Below are 26,284 nucleotides of genomic sequence, written 5' to 3'. Positions count from 1 at the left end.
GACAGTTAATTTGGCTGACGGTTTTGAATGTTACGTATGCCCTCCCCCATTATCTCCTTACTTCTGTACTTGGAAGTTGTTCCATTCAAAGCTTTTTATATTCCCCTCTATCTGTATGGCTTCTTTTGCTGGCAGCAGCAACATACGAGTCAATCAGCACTCAGTTGTCTTTTCCTCAGTGCCAGATATTTGACAGTCAGGTTACCTTTCTGTTTTTCCTCAGGTGGTGGTGACCCTTGGCGACCCCAATGTCACAGCCCCGTCCAGTTCCGTCGGGCTGACAAACATCACCGTTACCCCCATTACGACGGCCGCTGGCACCCAGTTCACAAACCTCCAGCCGGTGGCAGTGGGCCACCTGGCTGCGCCCGAGCGCCAGCTGCAGCTGGACAACTCCATTCTCACCGTGACGTTTGACACCGTCAGTGGTTCCGCCATGCTGCACAACCGCCAGAATGACATTCAGATCCAGCCGCAGCCGGAGGCCGCCAACCCTCAGTCTGTGGCCCATTTTATAAACCTGACCACCCTGGTGAACTCCATTGCTCCTCTGGGGAACCAGATAACAGAACAGCATCCTCTGACGTGGAGGTCAGTGCCTCAAACTGATGTCTTGCAGCCCCAGGCACAGCCAACGCAACAGCAGTCAGGACAGCAACAGGTTCAAACAGAGCAACAACAACAGATGTATAGCTACTAATTTATACTTTGAAAAGTTGAAATGGACAGTACTTAGAGACAAAAACACGCAGACACTTGGAAAATTTCTAATAGGATTGTTTGCTGGATACCAAACAGATGGGAAAATGTTTATACAATGAAATGTAAGCTGAAATTGGCATAGCACCCTGCAACACCCTAATTTTGAGATTCTCATATCGTCTCTAGACCTTGCACTGTCTTACAAAAAAAAAAAAAAAAAAAAAAATGAAAGAAAAATCTCACCATAAATTTAGCACCGCCTTGCACTGTGTATTTTGTGCAGAAAGATTGAGATTTGACAGGAGCATCATAATATATCTCAACCAAAGCAGGGAAATCCTAAATAATATGGCACTGGTGATTTAGAAAACCCTTTCAGCCGTAACATGTCACTTACTTCTCTCCAGTCTGGAAATTATATACGAAGACCTTGTTGACAGTAAGCTGGAGTGCACTTCTGGCCAACTGGTAGAGACTGAAATGTAAACACAAGTGGGCAAAACAATAATTGTTTTCTTTCTTCTTTAGGTCGTATATCTAACAACGTTGGTAAAGTAGGTGGAGGTTGGGGCTTGGGGGTGGGGATGAGTGTGGTGTGGAAGAAAATATACCAATTTCACAAAGTGTTTTCATTTAGTGATGGGAAAAACCCTGTACCCGTAACACAGTGTTAGCGCTACTTGAATCACATAGCTGGTCTAATGCTAAAGCAACTTTTATGGTCTTGTAGTCAAGTTTGAATCAAACCAGTTACGAACTGAGACAAGAATGTGATACAGTTTTATGTAATTCTTCAAAACTGCTCTTTCAATTTTGCTTTTAGCTGCTAGGCCCGAAGAGCAATTGGTCCCCTTTGATCAAGTTCAGGATGTGATTTTTTTTCAATTAGCCTTCTTTCATCGTGTAATAAACATTTGAGAAAGCATTCTTTATATATATATATATATATATACATATATATATATAGCCTTTGTACTTTACTGTGCATTCCTGGTGAATATTTGTGTGAAGAACATTGTTATCAATATGATGCATTAAGTTCCACGTCCTCATATTGCCCTTTAATAATGTATGGATTCTATTTCTTCAGTTTCCAAAATTGATTGCCACATACAAGGTTTTGTGAAATGCAGGACAAAAAAATGTCTAACGCATATTCTGCCACGTGGAGGCAGTGTGCCCTAGTGTATAATGGGCAAGGTTTGCATGAATATTGGGGATATAAATAGAGGGTTGGGCCAAATACATTACTGCTGATACTACACTTTCATTCCATTCTCCATATATTGATGTGTAGTCTGGACTTTCGCATGTCAAGGAGACAGTATCTTTCCCACAGAGCAAAAGCAGCTGATATCAAAAAGGAATAAACTAAAAACAAACAAACAAAAAGTTGCTGCCTGGAATCCTGAAAGGCAAATTTGTCCTGCCAGCTACAGTTGAAGAACAAGTTCCCTTGGGGCTGCAAACTGAGCCACAGAACCATACTAAAGATTTTTGCTGAGGATAAAGCTGCTGCTGTGTTTAACAGTGAAGACTGATGGTTGTAAAAATCCTGTCTGTGCCTATCATATTTATGAAAATGTTCTATGTATTAGCAAAAATATGAGTAGGAATGAGTTTGTCTTTGAAAGTTGGTATTAACATGGACTACCTGACCCCTAAAGAATGCCTTATAATTTCTGCAGCAAATCCTTCCAAAGTATAAATGACTGGAAATTAAAGATAACCTCCCGTGGCTTTCTTGGTGCCAGAGCAACAGCCAGAGTCTCGCTTTGCTACGCTCTGTGTAAAGCCTAATTGCAACGGGGCATGGCAATAAGAGGGGGGTTTCTGGTGACAGATTTTGTGCCAGAGGAATAGAACTACTTTGCTGTAAATGTCAACAAGTCCAGAAATGACTTTATGGGAGACGCCTATATTTGAGGGGACAAACGATGCATATCAGAAACATCTTTTACCAGTGTGGAAAAGAAAGAATTTTCTGTTCCCTGGTCTCTTGTTTTCCCCAGTTCCTTTTCAAACAACACTCTGTGATTCTGTAATTTTTTATAGCCTCCCACCATCCCAAGAATTAGAGCTTGATGCCCCTCTATCACACAGATTATTCCACCACTGGCTTCGGCTTGATAAGCTTCTCAGCTATCCTCCCCACGAGTGCTTCCCCTTCATGCCAAACCCATTGATTAAGAGGACTCTAGGTTTTATTTATAAAACATGTTATGTACTTGAAACTTTTTAAAACTTTTTTAAACTTTTCTTTTTCCCTATGTTCAGTACCTAATTAATAAAGTCACATTATATTTTGGCAGGGTGACTGAAAAAAAAATAGGAAAGCAAATGCAGAGGTCTGGGATCAAGTTGCTGTGGTAAATAAGATGGCTGACATCTAAAAAAAATACATGTATGTATACAAACAAGGAGGGTTGCAGTGCTGCATATAGAGTTTCTGGAAGATGAGTTTTTTGTCTAGACATATGTATGTGGTGATTAACCTTTTAAGTAGGGAGGAGGAGACTTTTTGCCTCAGTTGCACATTGAGTACATCTGCTCACTATTAATACCACGGATGTTTGCATTCAGGATACATCGAATCAACCAGAGCCTTTTTAACAGCTGATAGTTGCCTGGCTATTTGATGAGAATGGTGTCTGCAGGTGATCGCCCATTACAGAGATCTCTCTGACTTCACATAGCCCCTTTGTCCTGCGTCTGATCCTCAGGTGTTCTCTGCTCTCATGCTGACTCTCATCCCTCCTGCGCTTCCTGGCCCACGGAATCTGGCCCAAGCAAGTCAGCATCTTGCCCTTCTGATGACAATTGGTCCTAAGTATTTAACTAACTCAGTACCCCCAAAATCTTAAATGATATTCTGCTTCCGAAGATAAAAATGAAGCTCACTGGAAGGAAGGGCTTTGAGTAGGCCCTTCCTACTCAAAAGTAGGCTTTTGAGTAGAAAGTTCTCAGAACCTCCCAGAAGGCTCTTTTTAAAAATGATCTTTCCCTGCAACCCTTGCTGTGGTACCTCATCATCTCAGTGTGATTTTATTACTAATATTATTAACATCCCTATGAGAACAAAACTGTATCTTGGGTGTGCTGCAACATGAAAAACTCCATTTTTTTTGAGAAGTTGGAAATTGATTCCTTTTCAGACAGAACTTACCTTGGAGAACTAGTGAATGCCAGCTGCTCTCCCAGCCAAGCCTTTTTCAGACAAATACCAAAGTTATACTGATGCTGTTTCTACCTGCACAACAAATAAAAATATGTAAGGGATGTGCAATCTAAATTTCATTTGCCAATTTGTTACTAGCCTTTTCACCTATAGCATATGAAGGTTACATTTTTTCAGCCGTGTGTTGGAGATTTTGCATAACAACTGTTCGGTAACAAACTGGAAATATTTTGAGCCAAAGGAGTGATGTTGTGTAGTGTTGTGTATTGTCATTGTTTATTGCTGAGACTATTATTTAATTGAATGCTGTCTGTGGCACATGGGCTCTGAAGTAAAGGAGCAACAAGGTACAGAACTTTTCCTCTACTAGCGTTTTTATTCTTTTTGGTCCTCAATGTATCAAACTTTTTTCTTCAGGTAGACTTGCTTCAATAGCAGTAAGATCCAGTAGTTATCTGTCGAACTTTGTGTACCCCAAAATATACAGGAATATGGGGTAGCATCCTAAAACATTTATTCTATAGCTTATTGCTGTACAGTAACAGAAAAAAACAGAGGAGATTACATCCTTCTCAGCCATGGTCTAAGATGAGTTCTCTCTGGAAAACCTACTGTATTGTGCCATTACACTCTAAAATTAAACTTTTCTTTTGAGATGTGCCAGTAGAAAAAGTATTTTGCAGAAACTTACCAGTCAGTTTCCTATCTGTCTAAACAACTACGTATCCGCACCTTTATTGTTGTTCCAGAAAGTGTTTGAAATTACCAGCTGGATAACAGCCGAAATTATTTCTGAAACTGAATTTTCTGTCAGTTTGTCAGGGTAATTTACCAGTGTTCTGTACACAAAAAGATGCTTGAATGCCTCATCTGGAAGACTGGGAATGGAAAAGATACCATACATCTAAACGATAGTCATATAAAAACTGTGGGTATTACAAGAAAATGGATAGGGAAAATAACTTTGTTAGTGGGGTTTTGTGAATTCTTTTTCAGTAATGATATTCCCTTGACGATATTTAGACTACCTAAAGTAATGCTGTCTCTCCTTTTAATTACTTTTGGCCTTACATGTATTATCGATATAGGCATACCTGTCGGAAAATCTTTAACCCTCTATGTTTTTGGCATGGCAAAACACATGGCAAACACATGCTATTCATGGCAGTTGTGAGTGTGCTGGCCTAATCTGGTGTAAAGGGAGGAGGAAACTCAGCGGAGGAGGGTCCTGCCGATCCGCACCACAACTCACAGCAAAGCTCTGCTCTCAGTATTTTTGGACAAAGACAGTACAGCCGAGTGACTGCATCTGTGAGATTAGTTGCCAAGGTTTGTATTCACGTAGGGGCTTTTGCCCTGTAGCAAATCCAAAGTGTCATGTTGGCAACAGGACAACAACAAAAAAAAAGGCGTTTCCATCACGTTTGTCATCAACTCAGAGTGATTTTCTTCAGTGCTGTGATGCTGCTGTCGTATTCACACTGTACGTGGCAAGAAGCTGTCAAGTTTTCTTGACTAAAATTGTTGGAACACTTTAAAAAGCCACAGTTACTTCCCAATGCAGTGCAACAATGGTTGGAAAATACATTTTTTTTTTTGCCCTAAAATGCTTTGAGAAAGCTGTTTTGGATTTCTTTTCCCTCCTGGGTCCTGAAGTGCTACTCTGCACGTGCAGTGATGACAGTCGCAAAACGCAGAGTTCGGCTCAAACAAATTCAGCGCACAGAGCCCTGCCGATGGCTGACACTCTGCATCATTTTCCTGGGGGATCCGTGCTCACCGTTGCTAATCGGACCTTCCTAACAGCCAAGCTGAAAGGGGCAGAAGGGGTGTCCTTTGAGAGGGGCAGGGAAGCCGAGACTCCTCCAAGCGACCTCAGCCTTGCTCCTGGAGTTGGGATTTCATCAGCATTTGTAGTGTGGTGCTGTCGTCTTCCTGTCTTATCCATGAGTTGTTTTGATCAGTTAGTGTCTAGCTAGGTGCTGAACCTTTTGAAAAGCTAGTTAGTTGCACTGGCTGTAGAGCAGCTGATGTCTAAAGCAATTAAAAATACCGAGTTGGGGGATTTTTTTCCATCTAAAGTGAAGTTTTTCAGTTCTAATGTCTTTTGGCTGTCAGTCGAGTGCTTCCCTTTGTATTTTTCCGTTTATATGTAGGTTTTGATCCAATAAAGTTTTTAAGGTGTTTGGTAGGAAAACTTAAATAGCTACAAAAAAAAGAAGTGTAGTAATGGCAGAATGAGGAGTTAAAATTATCAGACCTAATGATGCTGATTTTCTGCAGATTTTCGCCCTTCTACCTGTAAGGTTCTTGGAAGAAGGAGGCAGCACGTGCGCTGTCCAGTTTGCCAGAACTGCTCGTGTATGGATTGATGAGCTGGGTGTTGTTAATGAGGCCAGATATCAGCTGAGCTCTGCCAGCCCTTCCCTCAAGCCATGTTCTCATTTTAGCATCTCTTCCCAACGCAGCTGGCTGTTTTTCACGGAGCTTGAAGGAGCCTGGTTGTCTCTGGGGCCCGAACCTGTGAATTTCAAGAAAAAGATTCAAAGCTGGGGAAAAAGAGGAAACAAAATACATCGGGCATACAACATTTTTTTTAATAATAATAACAATAATAATAATAAAACCAACCAAACAACAACAACAAAAAAACAGAGAACACATACTTAACTTGCTGTACAGAACTGTATGGTAAGATGTGGTGGATGCAGTCCTGTTAAGTAAATATTAGCGATTAATATGTTAAGATGCTTTTTTTCTAGCAGAACCTATACTGTTACTTGTAGAGGGGAAAGTGGTAGCGTGTACTTAGTTTACCATACATTAACTTCAAAGGCAAAGCACACTCAGTGCGTTATATGCAGCAACATGCAGGTCGCAAAGTGTAAGATGCACGAATGATAAGAGTGTATAGCAGGTCTACATTTCATCACTTCTGGCAAGAGCTTGTGGGCAGCATTTTCTCAAGCCTGAACGTCCTTTCTCACGCACAGAAGAGACCTGCTCCGTCCTGTACGTGCTATCTGCATGCAAGTCTGACGTAGGAGCATCACTGAGGGGATGATATTAGAATAAAGAGGGGTGCTTTACAACCAAATTGCAAAACAACAACAACAAAAAATCAAATGAGCACATTAAAGGGAAGGGTGGGGAAGTTCCTACCCCCGCTCTCTGTTGTGCCAAGGAGAGGGGGATAGAAAAGAATGGTTCTCAAATCTGCTATATGGGCTGTGCTGTGGGTAGGTTAAAAAAAAATACAGTAACTGCATATGGGAGCTCTTCTTCCCTTCTCTCCACACCCATACCTATGTTAAGACCATGGTCTGAGCTTTCAAAGGAATAAATACCTTTGCCTGCCATACAAATGGCACCTGTACCCAAGGGCCCATGTGACAACAGAGAATGCAGGATGTGTTTTCAGAGTAAACATGGGTACGTATGGCAGGTGTTTGGACAAAGAGGGGTTCTTTGGGGAGCTGTCTTAAAAGGTAAAGAATAGTTGCTTTATCGTCCTTCTGTGAAGTCAGTCCTGAATCAAACAGAAGATTTTTGCTGAAGAAACAGTGGAATCTGTGACAAAACACCATTTATAAAGACGGAAAAGAGAAGAGCTCAGATTGCATAATCAAAGAGAAAAAAAAAATGAGAAACTTTGTCCTGGAGGCAAATGCACCTACTTCTCATTCACTCTCCTCCCTTTTCCACTACTTTTCCCATGAAATACATGCAAATCCCAACATGCACCAAGTTCTCCTCCAGGCACGATATACTTGTGTGGTTGTGCAAGTCAGAAGCGGGTTGAATAGAGAGAGATACGGGGCGTTGCTGGCTGAGCAGCCTTGCAGAAGAGCGCTGCATTTACCAGTGCTAGAACATAATTCAGTCACCCCCGAGAGCGTTTCTAGTGAAGGGATCGCTGTTCTAATCATACAGCGTGCACATTTCCTTCTTAATTAACTTTGTCTTCTTGCAGTATTGACGGTGCTTCTGAGTCTACACACTGGAGAAAAAAATAAATAAAAGGCTAGAAATTCTGTGCGTGAGCGTTTTATCAGAACGAAGAGTGGTTTAAGGAGTAATTCAAGCAGAGCGGGAGCCTGCTGTTATCGATGAACGCCCCCAAGAAATCACACACCCGGGCAGCGCAGGACACCCGGCTGCTGCTGTTCCTCACCCACTCGTGGGCTGGGACCGAGGGTCGCCGCCCCGAGGGGCGACCCCAAAACCGCCCCCGGCCCCGAGGGACCCTGAGCGGATCGTGAGGGGCCGTGAGAGGCAACGAGGGCGCCATGAGGGGACGAAGTCGCCCCCCACCACCTCCGCCCAGACGTGGAGGCGGCTCCTGCGCAGGCGCGTCCCGGCCCGCCTCAGGCCGGCGGCGGTTGCGGCCGTTGGGCGGGTATGTGGAGAGCCCCGGCCGCCCGTGGCGGGGGGCTGAGGGGGCGGCGGGAGCCCCCTGCCGGGGCCGTACCTCGGGTCTCTCGGGCAGGGTGCTGCGGGCACCGGCCCTGGCCCGTCAGAGGAATCGTTGCTCTGAGTAGTTTGTGGCAGTGATGCTAATTGCCGCGCTCGGAGTAACTTTTTTAAAGTAGTCGATGGTGAATTCTTTAATGCGTAGCACAAAGGGCGCTCTCCTTGCTTTGCAGCTTGGGGTCAGCGGGATGGGGAATGGGTGAAATAAACCAGTCAGTTGTAGCGGTTTAGATCACCCTCTTAAAATGAGGGAAAAGTACGGGTCCCAGTGGAAGATGTTCAACTATCTCTGCAGCTTTTTAGCAATTAACTAGGGGGACACGCTTCCAAATCAGTATATTTAGTGGCCAGAAGTGCAAAAATATTGCAGGTTAGATTAACAGTGTCTACCTAACACCACAGAGTTAACACATGACTCCTGCATGTTTTTCCACCAATTTTTTTAACCAGTATTATGTCAGTGCCTGACTCTTCAGCAATCGACTCAGTAGCCGCACCAGTGGAGGCACAGGCAGGCTTTTATACCGATGCTTTAGGCTATTGGACGCCATCCATCTTCCAGATCTGTATGTGCTGATAAGGGATGATACGAACCTCCTCCCAGCTGCTTGTTGCCATCCTCCTCCCAGAGTTTGCGTTTTTGTGTGGAAGATGTTTTACAGTGCTTCTGTGGAGTTAAATTATGGTAGCAGATGTTTGGGACGGTGATCGTAGGGCTCCAGCTGTATGGCTGTAATGAAAATGTCACAACTGGGGGCTTCTGGCAAGGTGTAAATGTTTGCAAAATATGGCCACAGATTCTTAAAATAAAGTATCCAGTAATTAAAGGAAAAAAATATATATATCATTCAGGAGCCTGTAATCCTAACTGCTGTTTTTACAAGGGAAATTTATAAAAATATGATGCAGTAACTAAAACTTCTCTGTACTTCTAAAAATTGTAGGTGATGGCCCCTGGAAGCAAATTTAAGAACTCCGAAATGATATTGCCATGTGAATGGGAAGAATGCTTCTTTGTAGGAAAATGCATGGAGGAGTTTTGTGATCACATTGCAGAACACTTGAAAGAGTATCTACATCACCCCCTGGAAACAACAGGTGACTTGTGTCTCATGTCACACAAATCATGTTGCAGTATTGAAGATTATTTCCTAGGTTAGGAAGTAATACTGACTTCAGTTTACAGGCCCCACAGACCTTCATGACTTCCCAAGGATCCAGCTGCTCGAAGCCCTTAGACAAAGATTTACGCTTGCTTTTTCCTTTCGATCTGATGGTCTTGGATTTTTGTTTCTGTGGATAGGTGTTACTAAAATGGAAAGAGACTGGAGAGGTGATCTGGGAACTTTTGCTGAGGGTTTTTCTAAGGTTAGGTCCTGAGCAGGTGCAATTGTCTAAAACAGATTTTAGCGAATTGCTTTTGAATGGCAGAGTGCTTCCCTTTCAGGTAACTGGCCTGGTGCTTATGAATTCCAGGTTTGAAGTAGCAGTCTTATGAATCTTAATAGAAGAACAGAAACTTTTATTGTTCGTATGGTGTTTGCCTTGTTTGGTTACAGACACCAGTGCTGTTTTATGACTGGTGTTGTGTTTTACATCTTTTTAATGGTACTAAGTGTACTTAAAAGGAAAACAAAAAATCTGATTCTGCAGAAAATTATAGGCAGTCCCTGTGGATGTAATAGCAATAATATACTAGACTTGTTAATATAACTATTTTGGCTCTCGTGTATCCTGCTCTTTATTCTTAACACTGTAATCAAGTGTAATTACAGGTGTAGACATTTTAATTAAAGGTGAATGAGTTTTAATTAAAGGTGAAAAAAGTAGAATTGAACCAACATTAACAATGTCTGTGTGACCTAAACCAAAGAGTATCATAGTATATACCTAAGAAAAATACAAATTTTTACAAAAGTTTCCCATTGAATCTGTGAAGCGCCTTCCTATAAAAATTATGTTTGAAGGTACAAAGCACTCTAGTGGTGCTATAATTTTAAGACAGCGGAAAATCTGTTTGCCACTGAGATTTGCAAGTTTTCCCTACCACGTTATCAGCAGATAGCAATTACCAGTTTCCCTGATAAGGTTACTTACAGATCGTAGGGTTATTGCAAATGTAAGTGCTGTTGGTGTTCTCACTGTTGCAGCAACACTTGCAGGCTTTACACAGCGTTTTGTAAAATGTTACTTCTTTCTTGTGTTTAGAGCAGTACCGGTGTTGGTGGAGAAATTGTGAGTTTGGGGCAAAAGATCCCAGAGAGCTGATAACACACGTCAATTTTCACAGTTACCACACCAAACTGAAATTCGTGGGCTCCCGGTTATGGGCATTACACCACGACTTGCCGGCGTGTTTGCTGACCAGCCGTAGCTGGCATCAGTTACCACAGACCTCAGAGGAGTTTGTCTGCAATTGGGAGAATTGCAATGTAAGTGATATATGCTGAGATACTACTGATTTTTTTCCTTTCCTAACTTTACGTTTGGATTTGACTCACTTGCTCAAACTTACCTCTGTACAATGCTTCCCATTATCATAAATTAGATCTGGGGACTATTATGGTAGCCTTCATGAAAATGTAAACAAGATATTTGCGTACCATCTATGACTTCAAATTTTCTTTTTATGGTGACTAAAATGATCTTTTCGGCAAAGATGAAACTTTCCTCATATTTTAAGAGCATACATGCAAATCTGTAATATACGCAGTTGAATGTTAAATTCATGAATTTGGTAGTTTCTAGAGAGGTCCAGAGAGCTTATCATTTATCAGAAGAAAAGTCTCAGAACATCTGATGTTTCCTTGATCAGTTGGAAATGTTGTTTAGTTTTTGTTTTTCGTTTGTATTTTTTTTTAATTTTTGACTGGGACAGAAATCAAATGCTTACAATAGGCTTTTCTTACAAGTCTCACATTCAGTTGTGGCCAGGATTGGTTTCAACTAAAAATGGGTTGTATCTTGACCACTTTGTGGTGTCCTGTATTAAAGAAAATGATTATCTATTCACTTCCAACTGTGCTATTTCTGTATCACATGAACCAAGGTGATTAGCAGCTGCTATATATATATATTATTTTTTTTTGAGAATGTTAACATAAATAGTGCTGCCCATGTACATTTATTTCTGTTTCTTAGAGGTGTTTGCTCCTGATCAGAAGTGGCTTCAAACTGATATGATATTATAGGGAAGCACTTTCCCTGTCACTGTTGGACTCAGAAGCTCAGCTGTTATTTGTGGCCAGTGAGCGTTACCTTTGCATCTGTAGATGTGATGCCTTGCAGAAGAGCTTTTCATACCGCCCCCTTCTGCGTAACTGTTGGACAAGTTTGGTTTTAGACATCTACATCATCTACACTACTTCTGTCTCTGAGATGAGATAAATTGCTGCTGTATATCTATCCAATCTACATTGCTTTTTGTCACGTTGTATGAGTTTTTGATTTCATTTGACTTAATTGATATAATTGAAACCAAAGTGATACTGGAGAACAAGATACACCTGAAATGAGTTGTGCCATGGGAAAAAAAAACTGTAAAACTAGATAGTTTTGTAAACCTTATATGGGTAAATCTGATGTAGGCTTAGTAACATCAAACTACAAATCAAAAACAAAAACTCTAATGTTTTTGAAAGGCCTTTCATCCTTTTACCTTATGTCTCCCAGGGCCCTCCAATGACGCATGGGTTATCATCCTTAAATCCTTATCTATAACTTTTTCATATCAAAGTTGTGATAAAATTAAATTTATGACATAAATTATGCTTTTTGATGTTACAAACAAGAGCTAATGAGGGTGAAAATATGTCCATGCAAGAGAATGTCAGACTGGTGATGCTTTATATACATGCTGAATCCCTCACGTACACCACACTGTTGAATTAGAGTAAGTGTAATGTTGGAGTGAAAATGTTTTTGTTTCCTGGTGGTAGTTATAGCCCATGTTTTGTTTTGCTAACCTTCTCCTTACTAAGTATAAGGTTATTTCTAGTTTCCTCTTAACATTTCAATTTACAGATTGTTTATGGCATAGCATATATAAAGGGTGAGTGTCTGGTCAGGCGTATGTTATTGTTGGACAGAATGCCCAGAACTATCCATTTGGCTCTTTTGGCTTTGAATTTAGAATACCTACACCCAAAAAACTCTTTGATATCTCTCTTTGATTTTTTTTTTTCTTTATATAAGAAATGACATAAAATCATCAAGCAAAGTTTATAGGGAGAGGTAATTCTGTTGTTGACTCAATCTGTGAGAAATTCTCTCTCTGTAGGTAAGCATTTATTCACTATTGGATTAAGCATGGAAATACCCCCAGTCTCTTCTTTTTAAAGCTATATGCCTAAGCATGTAATACAGAGCATTATTTATAGCAACTTTGGGATAGTTTGCATAGTTTGATTACAAACTATTGTTACAAACAAATCTTATTTCCCTTTTGCCTCATAGCTTGTAGGAATCTTATTTCTTACAGTAGTTACTTTAAGGTATCAATGCTTTTTGATACATGCCAATCAGCCTTTACTTGCACAGTGGAACAACTGGTCTATTTATTTTAAAAAATGAAGTTAAGAAAAACTTCCAAGCCCTCAGAAGTTTGATTTTGCTGCATCTGCCAGTAAACACAGTCTTTGAAAAGCACACTTAAAAAAGAAAAGTCTTCACGTTCATTGATTTCATGTTCTGTATTTCATTTCTGTAAGCGGGCGCTTGTGGCAGGTGGACTCCTTTAGTCCATAGCATTTTGCTAAATCTTTTTATACATGTTTTTTCAAGTTCAAGCTATGTTGTGAATTTTATTAATTAAAAGAATGTTTCCCAACTTAGTAGGCAGGCTAGACTAGACCCAGGAGGTGGGGTAGGGCGCACTGCGAAGGAGAGCTGTGAGGGCAGGGAAAGCTGCTTACATTTCCCACCCTCCTGCAAATATGTTCCCACAGTTATAAATATAATTCTCTTTGAAAATTGGCTATACAGCTTCCCCCGACTCTTGCGGTGCCTCCTACCGTGTCAGATTCTGTTTCCCCAAAGGTAAAGCTCCTAACTCTGGCAACAGCCCCCAAAGCTTCTCTCCTCCTCTATGTACATATAAAGAAATGCTCAGGAAAGTTCCGGGGAAAGACTTAGGGATGGTGCCAATAAATAAAAGCGGGTTTAACCTCTCTATGGTCACTCTGATGAGGAAGTGAAGAGGCTTTCCATCGTTGTCGAGCTTAATCCCTTTAGTTGATTCACCTTAATATGCCTGCATGTTTTCATATACACAGGACCTTGGATTTCTCAGATCATGTTTCAAGTCCTTCAGAGGAAATAAGGGCTTGTCTTCCCCGAGGAGCTATTGTGAAATACGTTGGAGTACGAATTAAAAATGCAGCAGTTCGCCTGCATTAACTCCTCATGTGAATGCTCTGTTCTGTGCAAATAATGCCTTTTAACACTTTAGCTTAATCCACTCTCCTAAGATTAGGATCATTAAAAACATAATACTAAGTGAATAATTTTTTTTTCATTTACATATTTTTCTTAAAAAGATAAATCTCTTTCAATCTGAATCAACTGTACATTATCTGCGGTGGCAATACCAGTGTAAGGAGGTGTTGTTTTTTTCCCCATTTTCCTCTCCCTAGCATTTAAAGCCAGATCAATTCAGATCAGTCAGATTCTGTTTAATGCCTTGTCCCGATTCAATGTGTAGCCTTACAAAATTGGGCTAGTGCAGCGAGGAGGTTAAGGGGTTACGTTGTTGGGAAATGAGAGAGGAATACTTTAAATTGCCACTGGGGACAGTCTGCAGCTGGATGACACCCTGTGTGACTTTAAGAAGGTGAAGCATGCAGTGTACTTTCACTGCAGGTGTGGATTTTTGTGGACTGAGGAAGAGGCTAATTAAAGTTTAGTTGCCCCTTGTCGCACACACCGACTGGTGGAGCGCTCTGTCTATAACACCTAATTCAGTCTAATCATCGTGCAGCTTTCCTATTTCCTTCATAGCCTTCTCGTGAGCAGGTAGAAGTGAAGAATGGGTAGCATTCCCTCAATTAAGCTAGACAGGCTTCAACTACATGATGGTAGGTCCAAATTCAGGGCCTGGGTTTTGTGGTGGATACTGCCGAATGTTCTACATTTTTGTAATGATGTAATTTTCTTTCTGTTGGGGTGAGTTAATTAAATGTTACTGCAGTATTTACTGATGTCTGTTTGGTTTCTAAAAGCACTTAATTCTATGGTCCTGTCAATTGATTTCCTGCCAAAACTGTCTTAACTTCTCCATGCCTTTTTTTATTGTTTGTTTTTAGGTTACTTTCAATAATCCAGAGTGGTTCTATCAACATGTTGCTCATCATGCTTATGCTGCTGAGGAAGAAACTGTTACAGATCAGAAGAAAGCTGTTTATTGTCACTGGAAAGGTAGTTCATATAAAAAATTTAAATTGCAAAAAATAGTTTCTCTGCAACATTTCTTATAAAATTAACTGAGTAGTACATATTGCATAGGACATTATAAGACCTTCAGATATTTTTTTTTTTTTATCTAAAATAGTTGCAGAACACTTTTATTTTATAGCACCCATGATTTAAGTAGAATAGTTCATGTCATCTGTGGGACCAAATGCATTCAAATCCCTATTAGCATAAGCTGAGAAATGTCAGTACTGACCAGGGTTGGGTTTCTTCATAATTCAGTCTGTGAATGTCAGTTTGTATACCATTCAAACAGACTTTTCAATTATATTCTACCACTCAGGACCAGGAATGTTTCCCTCACGATAACCTTTGATGGTGAGCTTACTCTCTGCTTACTCTCACCTGTCTCTTCAAATCAAGGGAAGCACACCTATTGCCATTCTAGTTTTTTTCAACTAACTCTGTGGTGAGAAAGAGCATTTCTAATGCATTGTCTGTGTTGCTAGCTACCTCTCGTGTTAAAATTATCACCATGGCTTCAAAGCAGATGTTCTGCCTTTGGCTCTGTTGTAGAAGCCACATTCCATTGACACTCTTTCATAGCAGATGCCTTTATTGTTTGAGTAAGGGCTAAAGTATGGACTGCCATCTGATGTACATGCCATTCGGCTTCAGACCTACAAAGTGTATGAGCAGAGCTTCTCTAGAAGAGAAGACTTTCTGCTGAAGAATAATGAGACAATTTGTTAGACTCTGGTCCTGGAGCAGATTCATTCTTTTTGCCTTAAACCTGACAATTTAACGTGTGTCAACAAAGTCCTGGTTTGATTGGAATCCTCTTTATATCTAACCCTCCACATATAAGTATTTTCAATTTATTAAAGTTACTTTTTAGAGTAGGTATTCACTGTGGTGATGGCCAAATCCAGTCCGTGGATGCAAGGCAACATCATCCCTTTCCACCCTGAGATCAGACAACAGATGCACATTTTTTTGGCTGGGGAACTCACTTCAGTTACCTGATAGCGTAAAATCTGTAGTCCTTAGAGGAAAATAAAATCACGTATCTGTGTGATCATAGCTTTCGGAAATATAGCCTATTAGGACAACTGAAAGGACTCTTCTGACTTTATAGCATAAATAACAGAATGGGTAAAGGGAAGCGTGAAAGAAAAGGAGTATGACATCTTCAAATATGTTGAAGAAATGCCCTGCTTCTAGGAACAGTGAAATCTGTTCTCTATGTTTGTGCTAGAAAGGATGAGAAGTAATGAGCTTCAGTTGTAACAAGAGAGGTGCAAGTAGGAAGTTAGGAAAGTCATTTTAAAGGAGTATATTAAAGTACTGTAGCAGTTGCCTCTTGAACTCATGGAAGTTCTCTGTCACAGGGGAACTGAGAAGACCTCTTTTGAGACAAAGATTGTGCCTCAAAAAATAAATGCATATATCCTGGGTGTAGTGGGGTCTATATTAGTCTGTGGTCTGGACATTCAGGGTGGTGATGAACATTTGAAATCAACATGGAGAATCATAATGTCCAGGAAGTGAAAGACAATTTTTCATTCCAACCCCCAAATTAAGAAACATGCACGGGCATGTGAGGTCTCATCTCCATGAGGAAGCAGTTGGCGTGGAACTGGGACAACAGATAGCACCAGTCTTTTCCCAGTCTTTACCCTCAGTATACTGGTTGGTGGTCTGAGTTCATTTGAATTTGTGGAGGTACGGCAAGAATGGGCTGATCTGCAAGGAAAGGCAAACTGAGTTAAGGGTGACGGTAAGGCAGGCAGGGAACTCACCGGCAGGGTGCAGTCTCACAGAACCTGAACAAGAGCAGAGCAGGTCTGGTGGTGCCAGCCAGGGTCAGCCACAGCCACTGGACAAGTCCACAGGAACGAGACAGGCCCGGGGCCAAGCCAGGAAGCTCATTCAGCAAGTCAGAGGCAGGGGCAGTGAGGTGCAAGGCCCCTCACAGCATCCCTACAGTGCAGGTAAGTGCAGGTCCCAAGCCAGAACGCTCAGGGTGCATGAGTGGAGGCTTTTTGCTGCTCTCTCTCTCAACCTAGCTCAAGTGTCATCAAGGGTTATGCAGCGTCACCGTATTAGAGCGGACCTCAAACACAAGCAACTGAACTTGTAGATGTGTGAGGTGGAAGAGGCCGCATGGCGGGGAGGATGGCAGGGAGTGATGGCCACAGGCTGGTCAGGCAGCCAGAAGCTGTTGACCTTGACAGAGTTCACAAATTAAAGATGTAAAAGGGCGATTTAGTCAGATGTCCCATATATCGCATTTTGAACCTGGAGTCAAATGGAGACAGACATCTTCGGGTTGCACTGGAAGAATAATCACTCCTCCAGCTCCTGACGTTGACATGGGACCTTGCCTTTTTTCTGTGGCCCCTCCTGACCAGAAGCATCCTGTACTCAGTGAAGATGAAGGAGACACTGATGATCCTATTTCCTCATTGTAGGCAAGGTGAGGTTTTAGGTTTCCTTTGTCTTTTAATGAAGAATCTAGGGCTTTGCCCTTTGCTAAGTATGTTAATCTGAAGCTCAGAGGTCCTTTCCAGGAAGTTGTCTCTATTCTGCTGCCTGGTGTGGATGTGGATTGTTATCAAGACTATGGCATTTCTTTCTATTAGAGAAAAAGTCCCCATGAGTAGTAAAAATGGAACTTGGAACTCATGATGCACCTACTTGATTAAATGAACTAGGTGAATCATTTCTGTTAAATTAATTTTACGTATTAATTTCGGAGACCTAAAGGTATCCAACCTGTCATTGAGTTTGATTCACTTGATGACCATTTTCATGCATCATCCACAAAGAATCTTTTACCTTTTCCTACCTCTTGTTCTTGAATTTGAATTTAGTCTTCTTGACTCTTAAGAGTCTCTGATTGGGTCCAGGCTGTTTATTTCACCTTTCTAAAAATGCAGTTTTCTGCATAGCTGTTATCTTTGGTAGGTAGATGAGAGTCTTGTGGCAGCTTCTTCTTATGTTATATGGGAGGGTATTCCTTCACAACTATCCGAAGTTTTCTACTGAGAGCTCTTCTTAAGCTTCATTTACGCCAACACATTAACCTACTAGACCCTTATGTGTCACATGTCAATAACCAGAACTTTCTAGTTGTGTTGTTCTTGCTCTATGTCTACAGTACCAGTCTGTTCCTGAGCTCAAGAGGTCTGACACAGCTATTTATATGCAAAGATTGTTTGGTGGATAGCTGATTGCGTGTGGTTAACCAATACATGAATGTGTATGTAAAGATAGAAAAACATGAAGATTAAAACAAAAAAAAAAAAAAGAGGTCAGTAAGCGGAGTTCTTTCACGTGTATTCACTACCCCGTCATATTCTCCTGTTTCTCAAGAGAACAAGAGAAGTTTGCTGGGGTTCTGTGATAGCAACAGAGATAGTAATTAATTTTATCTCTGTTCTACTTTACGAACATACAGGTGGAGTCAAAAACTTTTATGCCTGATGATGGAAGGTATAGGAACATGCCCTCTGCAAATTCAAAACTAGAATTTTCTTAAGGAAGGACATGTGGACAACATGTCTCGAAGAATTCTGATTACTGACAAATAATATGACTTTGTCACAGATATTTGCAGGGTTGAATGTCACATGAGGTTTGCAACAGTCTGGTTGGCTGTTGTTGTTGTTTCTCCCAGAAGAGGTTTTACTCTGGGTTTTTAAAAATACATTGGTAAGACATATGTAATAGACTTTGCTGTTTCTATTCAAGAAAGACTGTAGCACTCATGTGCAGCTGTTTTCTGTTTGTTTGTTTGTTTTGTCTATTTGTGTTAGACTGCTTAGGAGTATTTAAAGGCAAGCACAAGCTATGGGATCATTTAAGAACCCACACGCAAGAAAGAGTTGTAGCATGTCCTACTTGTGGAGGAATGTTCTCCAATAACACTAAGTTTTTTGATCACGTAAGGAGGCAAGTTTCAGAAGATAGTAAGTCAATATGCTTTTATTTTGTGTATATTTTAAAGAGATTTTCATTTAAGGTGTTTTATAACAAATGTGCACACGTAGTCTCATAAATAATTCTGTTCTTCTTACAAGTCAATCTCATGAAAGTATGAGTATGTTGGCGATGGAAAGTAAAAGCATTCTAGGTTATTGATGGAAAAATTGACTCAAATTTCAAACTGTTAGTGTTTTGAACATTGTTATCTGACTGAGGATGAAATTAAGTTACTGATAAACAATCCTTTTCATTAAGCCTAAACTAAGTTTTCTTCTGAAGAGTATTGGTAATGAAAAAGAATACTGAAACTGTCTCAATGTTGTATTAGCTTATTTACAAAACTGGCAGCTATAGGTTATTAATTAATGTATCTTTCATAAGTGATTTGTATCGCCACTAAATAATTTCTATTTAAATTCAGGACAAATATTTGTTTGCCAGAACTGTCACAAACATTTTGCCAATGAAAGACTGCTACGAGATCACATGAGGGGACATGGTAAGTCAGAGCTTTTTAAAATTAAAACATGCTTTTCTCAAGGTCACCTTATACAGAACAGTTTTTGATAAACTACAGAGTTACTAAGGTATTGTTGTATCAGCTAAGAAAATTAATAGACAAAACTAGGGCAACTGGGTTACAAATTCTGGAAAGCAAGAATTTCACTGAAGCAAGGGAACTCCCTTCTTCATGCCTTCTGATGAAAAAGTTTAAGGGGTCTTTTCAGTGTGGGCTTTTCTATTTTGCAGTAGCTTCCTGTGCAGATGCTTATTCTTCACTTGCATCCCTGTTTACTTGCTTTCATGACTGGGCGAATGGTTAAAGCCAAAGTAGTGTTTGAGCTTGAGCTGCATCCCTGCTCACTTCACAGTACATAATCAGCTTCACTCAAATGGCATAGTCCTTCACTGACCTAACCACAATCTCCCTCAGGTCCCCAAATTATTCCCACAAGTTGTACTACAACAGCTATGACTTGCTGGGAAAGAATCCTACAGCATCCAAGCAGAAGGAAACATGTGATATTGCTCTTGGACATACAGGAAATACAGAAGCCGAGAAGCGGGTGGGTCTTTGCTTTGGGAACAGGAATATTTGAACCATGTAGCCAGACCTGGGTACCAGTTATTTAGGTTGTATAAACATACAAGTAGCTATGTGTGGACTTGCTCAGTCACAGTAGATTCTACATTCTAGTTGCATTTGTAAAGAAAACATGAAACATCAAGGAGTTGGACTCAGTGATCCTTATGGGTCCCTTCCTACTTGGGATATTCTATGATTCTATGATTTTTCACTGTCTGCAACTCAACACATTGATGCTTAACACTATGCATCTGATTTGGTGCTTACTGTGAGCTACCAAGATTAACCATGTTCATATTTAAATATGTTTATTCTTGGCGTGCATCTACCTAAAATATCTTAATTTTAATATTTTATGTCAGAAAGTAGAGAAAGATTTTTGTTTACTAGACTAGTTTTATTCCTTTGTGTCAAGGTGATTTTGGACAGAAAATGGAAATAGATACAGATTTATTTATTTTTATTAGCTAATGAAGCAGTCTAAATATGCTGAGGTTGCTTTTTTTGTTTAATTAAAGCATAATACACGTTAAAATAGATTTGATATCTAAAATAAGACGTGATGAACAGGGCTGTTTGTTTCTGGTCCCTCTGGCTGCATCTAAACCTTTATGAACTGTACAAGGGGCCTGGCTGGCCTTGTCCCCTGATAATTCATCCTGTACCCTGCTTGCACAGCCAGGGAAAATCACAGGGTGGCTGGACCTAGGAACAAGGATGATGTGATCCTGTGTCATGTCCCAGTAAACCACTGTGAACCAGCTGCAACGTGAACTTGGCTGAAGAAGCTGTGAAGCAATCCTGGGTCCAATTGTTTAGGCACAACATAAATCCCTTCAGACGTTAGAGCCAGTTACTTTCTCGGTTCATGATTCAGCTTTCTTTAAAAATTCTGGCAGCATACATGTCTGCTAGTGCAGATTGCCAGTGCAGACATGACATTTTAAGATTCTTACTCCAGCATATTTCATAATAGCTTTCTGGTATAGATAAATAGTGAAAATTATGCCCGTCTATAAGAAATTAGCCAGAGATAAGTTGTGATGTGAATGCAAAGTCTGTGGGTATTTTGAAATTGCTCCCCACATGGATACATTTACGTGCCAGAAGACAAAGTAAACTGTTGGATACTACCATTTCAAGAGACTTCACTGGTGCAGTTCTCTAGATTGTTACTCCAGACTAATTTTGCACATGAAGCTATTTATTTTAGGGAGAAAAAAAAAATTATCCTACTTCAAGACAAGCTATGAGGAAAGGTGTCTATGAAAGGATTCCAGAGCAGTTAGAACACATTATATTTACTTCCTTTTTTTTTTTTTTTTTTGAGAAAACATGAACACTCCAACTGCATGATTTTCCCTGGCCACCTGCAGAGCACCGGTCTGATTATAAAATAAGGCATTATTTCAGGGTCCTAAATATGACAGGTTTTATTGAAATCCCGTACTTCTTTGTTAAGACTCTCCCTACCGCATTCATCAGGTTGCTGATTCACACGCAGCAAAGCAAGCATTTGTTCAGCTAAGATGCTGCAGTCCTGCCTGCCAGCGTGCCAGAGGTTCTCCCCTGTTCCAGAGTCAGCAGAGCAAACCTGTGCCTCAGCCACTGCAGTTCAAAGTCTGGCAGCTTAGCAAGCACCTACCATTATTATGCCTTAAGCAAATATATCCGAATGTGAAACGGGGAGGCGGAGGGCAGACACATATTCCTTCTACCACCTTTTTAAAGAGTGGTAATACCTTAAACATTAAAGGTAGATTTGCCAGTGCTTGTCTGTCAGAAGGCCTCCAGACAACGTGCACCTTTTAGGAATCCTCCCAGAGTGCTAAAGGCAAGAAGATAATCATCCTTTTGTTAGAGCCTGGAGAGTGAAACATGATCCTCTACATCTTCTTCCCTTACCTTTTTTGAAAGTAACTCGAAACATTGTAATAGTATATATACATATAAAAGATTACTGTTATTTGACTACTCTTTCTATTCTACCTGTGTTCCATTTTTATCTCTTTTTTTTTCTCTGTATATTTTGTTCCTGAATTATTATAATCTGTTAATTTTAATATGAGTTTGTAATACATTTTCTTTTCATGTGTCATAGTGGACTGAACGTCCTGCTGAAGTCGTGATGCAGAACTGAAAGTATCTTTCTTTCTACAGTTAACCGTATTACGTGCCCGCTTTGTGATGTAGTATGCACAAGTGTCTCCTCACTGAAAGCACACACCAGATACCGACACTGTGATGAACGCCCTTTCCATTGTCACCTCTGTGTCAGCAGGTCAGAAGATTTAAGGCTTGTAGCTCTGTGAGCAGAGCTGTAGAACTGAGTTAGTTTTTACATAGGAGTTAACAGAGAGAAGAAACTTTTCAACCACTAAAACAGTCAACTGGTCAAGGAAGAAATGTAATAGATTTATCTGCTGTTCATCTGCCTTCATCTGTTAAAACGTTGTTCATGAACTTCTGGTAAAGTAGGATTGAAGTTTTAAAGGGGACTTTTCTTGGCAAGACTGTATGGACTATAAAATGGTCCATGATGATGGCAAGTGGAGATGTGTGGCAGTAGTGCCTTAAACTGTGGGTTTTGCTGTTCTGAATGATTGCTGGCCAGTTCCTGGGAGAGTCATAATCTTCTGAGTGATTTTTCTGCCACAGGTTCACTATACCTTTTGCTGTCTTGGTCTCTGATTTTTCTGCAGCAGTTTCTTTTCTGCTTTCATCACATGATGCCAAACAGCAATTAAATAATAATATTTAAAAAAAAAAAGACATAAAAATATACCATTGTGATGTGATAGACCAAGTTGTGGATGTGTGATATGATAGACCAAGCACTGGACTGGCAAATTATGTGTAACTTTTGCCAGGGAAGATGAGAGGTCTAGCCTTTTTATGCGGAAAGTAGGATAAAGTAAACGAGTATTTAAGTACTCTTGTGTTCACAATGTGGGTGGACACAAGGAAACAATCTGAATTTCTAGACCAGAAATAATGAAATGACTGATCCGTAATGGACAAGAATTTTCTCAGTGTGAACAGAAAGAGGCTGATGCCTTGCAACATAGTTGTGGAAAAATCACCTAGATTTGGGCATGCCGTGGATGTGTGGGAAGAAAGAAGGAATGGAAAATGAAATACAGAGCACATCAAAGAGATTATCCCCTTTTCACAGGTGGAAAAACTGAGGTAGAGAAGAGAAATGATTTACACATATTCCGCTTTCACTTGTCATTGTCAGAGCCAAAAATTACTACCTCCCAGTCCTAAACATTAACCACAAGACTACTCCTCTGTACTATTATATCTGTTATTTGTTTTACCTTGTTTTCAGTTTTAAGAACGCGTATGATCTGCATAAACATGTTGAAACACACAATGATTCAGATGCCTACAGCTGTGATGTTGAAGGATGTGGTTTTACTTCACGGACTTTACAAACTTTGAAACAGCATTACAAGAGAGCACATGTGGTGAGTATATTAAATAGCAGAATAGAATATATTGCTATAAGTGATCCTAGGTTTCAAATCTACATGTGTTTAGTTTCATATGAATGAAAGAAATATTTCATTTTTCCATCAAATCAAGTATCTATTTGCACATATTTCTAGGACTCTTGTATTATGCAAATACCTGATTCATCCTTACCTATAGATTTTGATTGCTTACTTTAAGTACATGCAGTTGCATACTCACAGTCTTGAATTTCAGCCAACTCCCCACTTATGTGTTTTTTTTTTTCTTTAAAATAACATGCCAATCCTAATCTGAAATGCAAAATATTTCAGGGATTAAAATCCAATGTCACCTTTCTCCTCATGTTGATACTCCACCCTTAGAGCTAATATGTAACCTGGAAATAAAGAAACTATAAAACACGTAACGCTTACATCACTTCTGATCATGTGAGTCTTTCATCACAACATTAAAATACAGTTTTGGCTGCAATAGTTCATGCATACTTCTTGCCTGTTTCTTCAACTTTTTGAGTTACAACCACTGCTATATTGTAAAATGTAAAGGTTTTAGTGGAAGCTATATTGTCACGCTACTACTGAAGATATGTGCAGTAAAGACAACTTACATGTTCAATGAGGTTCCTTAAGCAGACAAGTTTGCCTAAATCCCACACATTTAAAACCTTTTAGGGAGTTATGTTCAAAAAGGTTTTTAGCTAGATAGTGTAGTTTCCCCCTTTTCAACAAAGGATTAATTGTCCTCATGCAGATTTGCAAGTCTTAAATTACTCTAACACTGTTTCTTTCCAAGAGTAACGGTATTCTGAAATACAAATGCCACATCTGTCAGAAATGTTTCTGCTGGAGTTATACATTGACCCTACATCTTCGAAAAGCACATAAACTCAGCAGTCATTCTCGTTTCAGGTATGTTATCAGTTGATTCTTGTTCAGATTATAAAGTAACTTTTTTTTTTGTAGGTTTTGTATAAGAGATCCAGATATTTAATTAAATGCTGTCTTATGTTTGGTCAAGCTTTAAATACTCAGTGAAATATTGTGAAACAATTTATATCTTAAATTTCGCTATCATGATGGAAAACCTAGTGTAAAGATGGTCAAAGTATTTTGTTTTTATAGCCTTTACCACTGGGAAATTCTTGTAACCTAGATTGTTGAAAGAATTTTTTTTTGACCATGTAAGTTGTATCCGCCAAGGAAGTAAGCTGTGCATAAATATATCAACAGCTTCTGAAGTACAAACAAGTCTCACTCTCCATTTTGGAACAAGAAAATTCAGCAAATGAAATATAATCGTGAATAGGTATTTCTTATTTTATATTAAGTGATATGTATTTGATGAAAAATACTTATTGGAACCCTATTGCATTTGTCTCTTCATACAGAGTGGTTTTTTTTTGAGTACAACATAATAAATAGCAATCTGATTCATTTTCTAATTGCAGACATTTTCAATTTTGGCAATCATATTAGATGTTATTTTCTGCTGTAAATACTGTGTTTGTAACTTGCATTTTCAACTCTATTCCCTTAGGTATAAAGAAGATGATGAGGGCCACATGAGTTTGAATTTAGCAGTATATAATGCTGTCACAGGCTTAGGTCAGACTCTTAATAACAAGATGATAATAAATAACTTGTCAGTAAGTCAAAATAGTTTTGGAAGAGAAGGAGGGGACTCTTGCGAAAGGGACGCTTCAACAACAGAAGTACTTTTCACACAACTTCAGCCGTGGTTACAAGCTACTGGAGAAAATGTTCTGGTAGAAGCAGAGTTTTCTATACCGGAGCCTGTGTATTCGGAACTTCAGACCGCAGTACAGACATTTGAAAGCTGTTCTACTTCCTCGAGAGCTGATGAAGCCACACCAGTGAATGTGAAGGAAAAACTAATAGAAATTGACCTGGGCTTGGGAATTCAGATGGCTTTCTAGAAAAACAGTGTTTTTGTGGATTTAGCTGTGAAAAGTATACTCTTCAGAAGAGGTGTATTTTTTTTTTAAGCAAAACATTTTAAGAAGTCTGCACTTTTATCCTTGTCAAAATCTTGTGTATAATACTGTCTGTCTTTTCTCTGCTTTCATGTTAAATTATTCTAATGTGCTTAGAGTATATATATGCAAGATACACACAATATTATGCACATATAATATGTTCATTAATAACCCTTTGGAGAAGAAAGTTTTAAGTTTCACGTATTCATATAGCATATAAATATGTGTGTATATTTCTTTATTTATAAAACAAATATAGCCCTTGGGGGAAAGCAGTGACACAATACATGAGGCAAAGTTTGAAATGGTAGGGAATACATCCCATTATTTATTACTCCACTATGCTATTTATTAGAAATCAGATAACAGCTTGTGAGATATATATATATATATATAAAAGTTACGTTTTTTTTTCTGCTGGTTTCTTAGCTTTATTTACTGACTTTAAAATTCTTTCAAGAGTTATTATAGAGACATTTTTATAACGGACTTTTAAGCTACAATGCACTGTTAAATGAATGCATTAAACTGAAAACAATGGTTATGCATAAATAGAACAATTAAAGATATTCATAGAGCTGAACTTAGAATTTATGTAGAGTTTGCTGTAATTGAAATTTTATAGTTATTTGTTGGGTGCTGCAGGTACAATGACGAGAAAGCAAAATAACGATATTGACAGCATAGCTAAAAATGCCTACCTCTGTTTCCGTAAATATTTCCATATAGCCATGGTTATCCTGACCCGTTAGGAAAAGTGCTTGCTTAAAGACATTACTAATTTGATTCTTGTATAAAGGGCAGAGACAAAAAGAAGGGCAGCTATCTTTCATCACAGTAAAAATGGAATCCGATGTTGAAAACATTTTTTAAAACAAGATATGAATGACCTCTGTACAGATGAGAAGGTGATGTTCAGTCAGCTATGAGACTGATTTACAATGTATTAGCAACATCCCTGGAGGACCCA

General features: G+C 39.6%; 2 protein-coding genes and 1 long non-coding RNA gene across 21 annotated transcripts in view; 2 read left to right on the top strand and 1 right to left on the bottom strand.

Annotated features, from left to right (window-relative positions):
* PRDM15 (PR/SET domain 15) overlaps nt 1-4,235 on the top strand; it is a 39,474-nt gene extending 35,239 nt beyond the window's left edge. For all 11 annotated transcript variants that reach the window (XM_066979151.1, XM_066979142.1, XM_066979167.1 and 8 more), the window contains one exon: nt 224-4,235. In XM_066979151.1, coding sequence (XP_066835252.1) covers nt 224-700 — 477 coding nt within the window. In that variant the 3' untranslated portion in view covers nt 701-4,235. The remainder of the gene's footprint in view (nt 1-223) is intronic.
* Nucleotides 3,881-8,141, bottom strand: LOC125183660 (uncharacterized). Of its 2 annotated transcripts, none has more exons than XR_007166005.2 (3): nt 8,016-8,141; nt 6,180-6,401; nt 3,881-3,952 (listed from the first exon to the last, which is right to left on the bottom strand). It is a non-coding gene; the product is annotated as an uncharacterized lncRNA (long non-coding RNA). The 2 variants fall into 2 exon arrangements; XR_007166006.2 differs by lacking the exon at nt 8,016-8,141 and adding an exon at nt 7,558-7,691.
* On the top strand, nt 8,139-26,241 carry LOC106036141 (histone H4 transcription factor-like). 8 transcript variants are annotated; one of them, XM_048071448.2, is made up of 10 exons: nt 8,139-8,279; nt 9,298-9,451; nt 10,562-10,785; nt 14,656-14,767; nt 18,583-18,735; nt 19,173-19,250; nt 21,999-22,119; nt 23,173-23,311; nt 24,111-24,226; nt 24,855-26,241. In XM_048071448.2, the coding sequence occupies exons 2-10, from the start codon at nt 9,301-9,303 to the stop codon at nt 25,252-25,254; spliced, it is 1,494 nt and encodes a 497-aa protein (XP_047927405.2). In that variant the 5' UTR covers nt 8,139-8,279; nt 9,298-9,300; the 3' UTR covers nt 25,255-26,241. The 8 variants fall into 8 exon arrangements, with proteins under 8 accessions (XP_047927405.2, XP_013036863.3, XP_066835357.1 ...); XM_013181409.3 differs by lacking the exon at nt 8,139-8,279 and adding an exon at nt 8,288-8,454; XM_013181412.3 differs by lacking the exon at nt 8,139-8,279 and adding an exon at nt 8,290-8,468.
* The last annotated feature ends 43 nt before the right edge of the window (nt 26,242-26,284 follow it).

This window comes from Anser cygnoides, chromosome 1 (genome assembly GCF_040182565.1).
Source record: "Anser cygnoides isolate HZ-2024a breed goose chromosome 1, Taihu_goose_T2T_genome, whole genome shotgun sequence".
Classification (NCBI taxonomy): domain Eukaryota; kingdom Metazoa; phylum Chordata; class Aves; order Anseriformes; family Anatidae; genus Anser; species Anser cygnoides.
This window is presented reverse-complemented; position numbering and strand designations above follow the sequence as displayed.

Bases quoted from the DNA above. Each gene is read 5' to 3' on its own strand.
- LOC106036141 (XM_013181408.3), top strand. From the start codon at position 8,476: ATGGTGAATTCTTTAATGCGTAGCACAAAGGGCGCTCTCCTTGCTTTG. The intron at 18,736-19,172 runs GTAAGTCAATAT...ATTTAAATTCAG, and splicing joins GAGGCAAGTTTCAGAAGATA to GACAAATATTTGTTTGCCAG. The intron at 22,120-23,172 runs GTCAGAAGATTT...CCTTGTTTTCAG, and splicing joins TGTCACCTCTGTGTCAGCAG to TTTTAAGAACGCGTATGATC.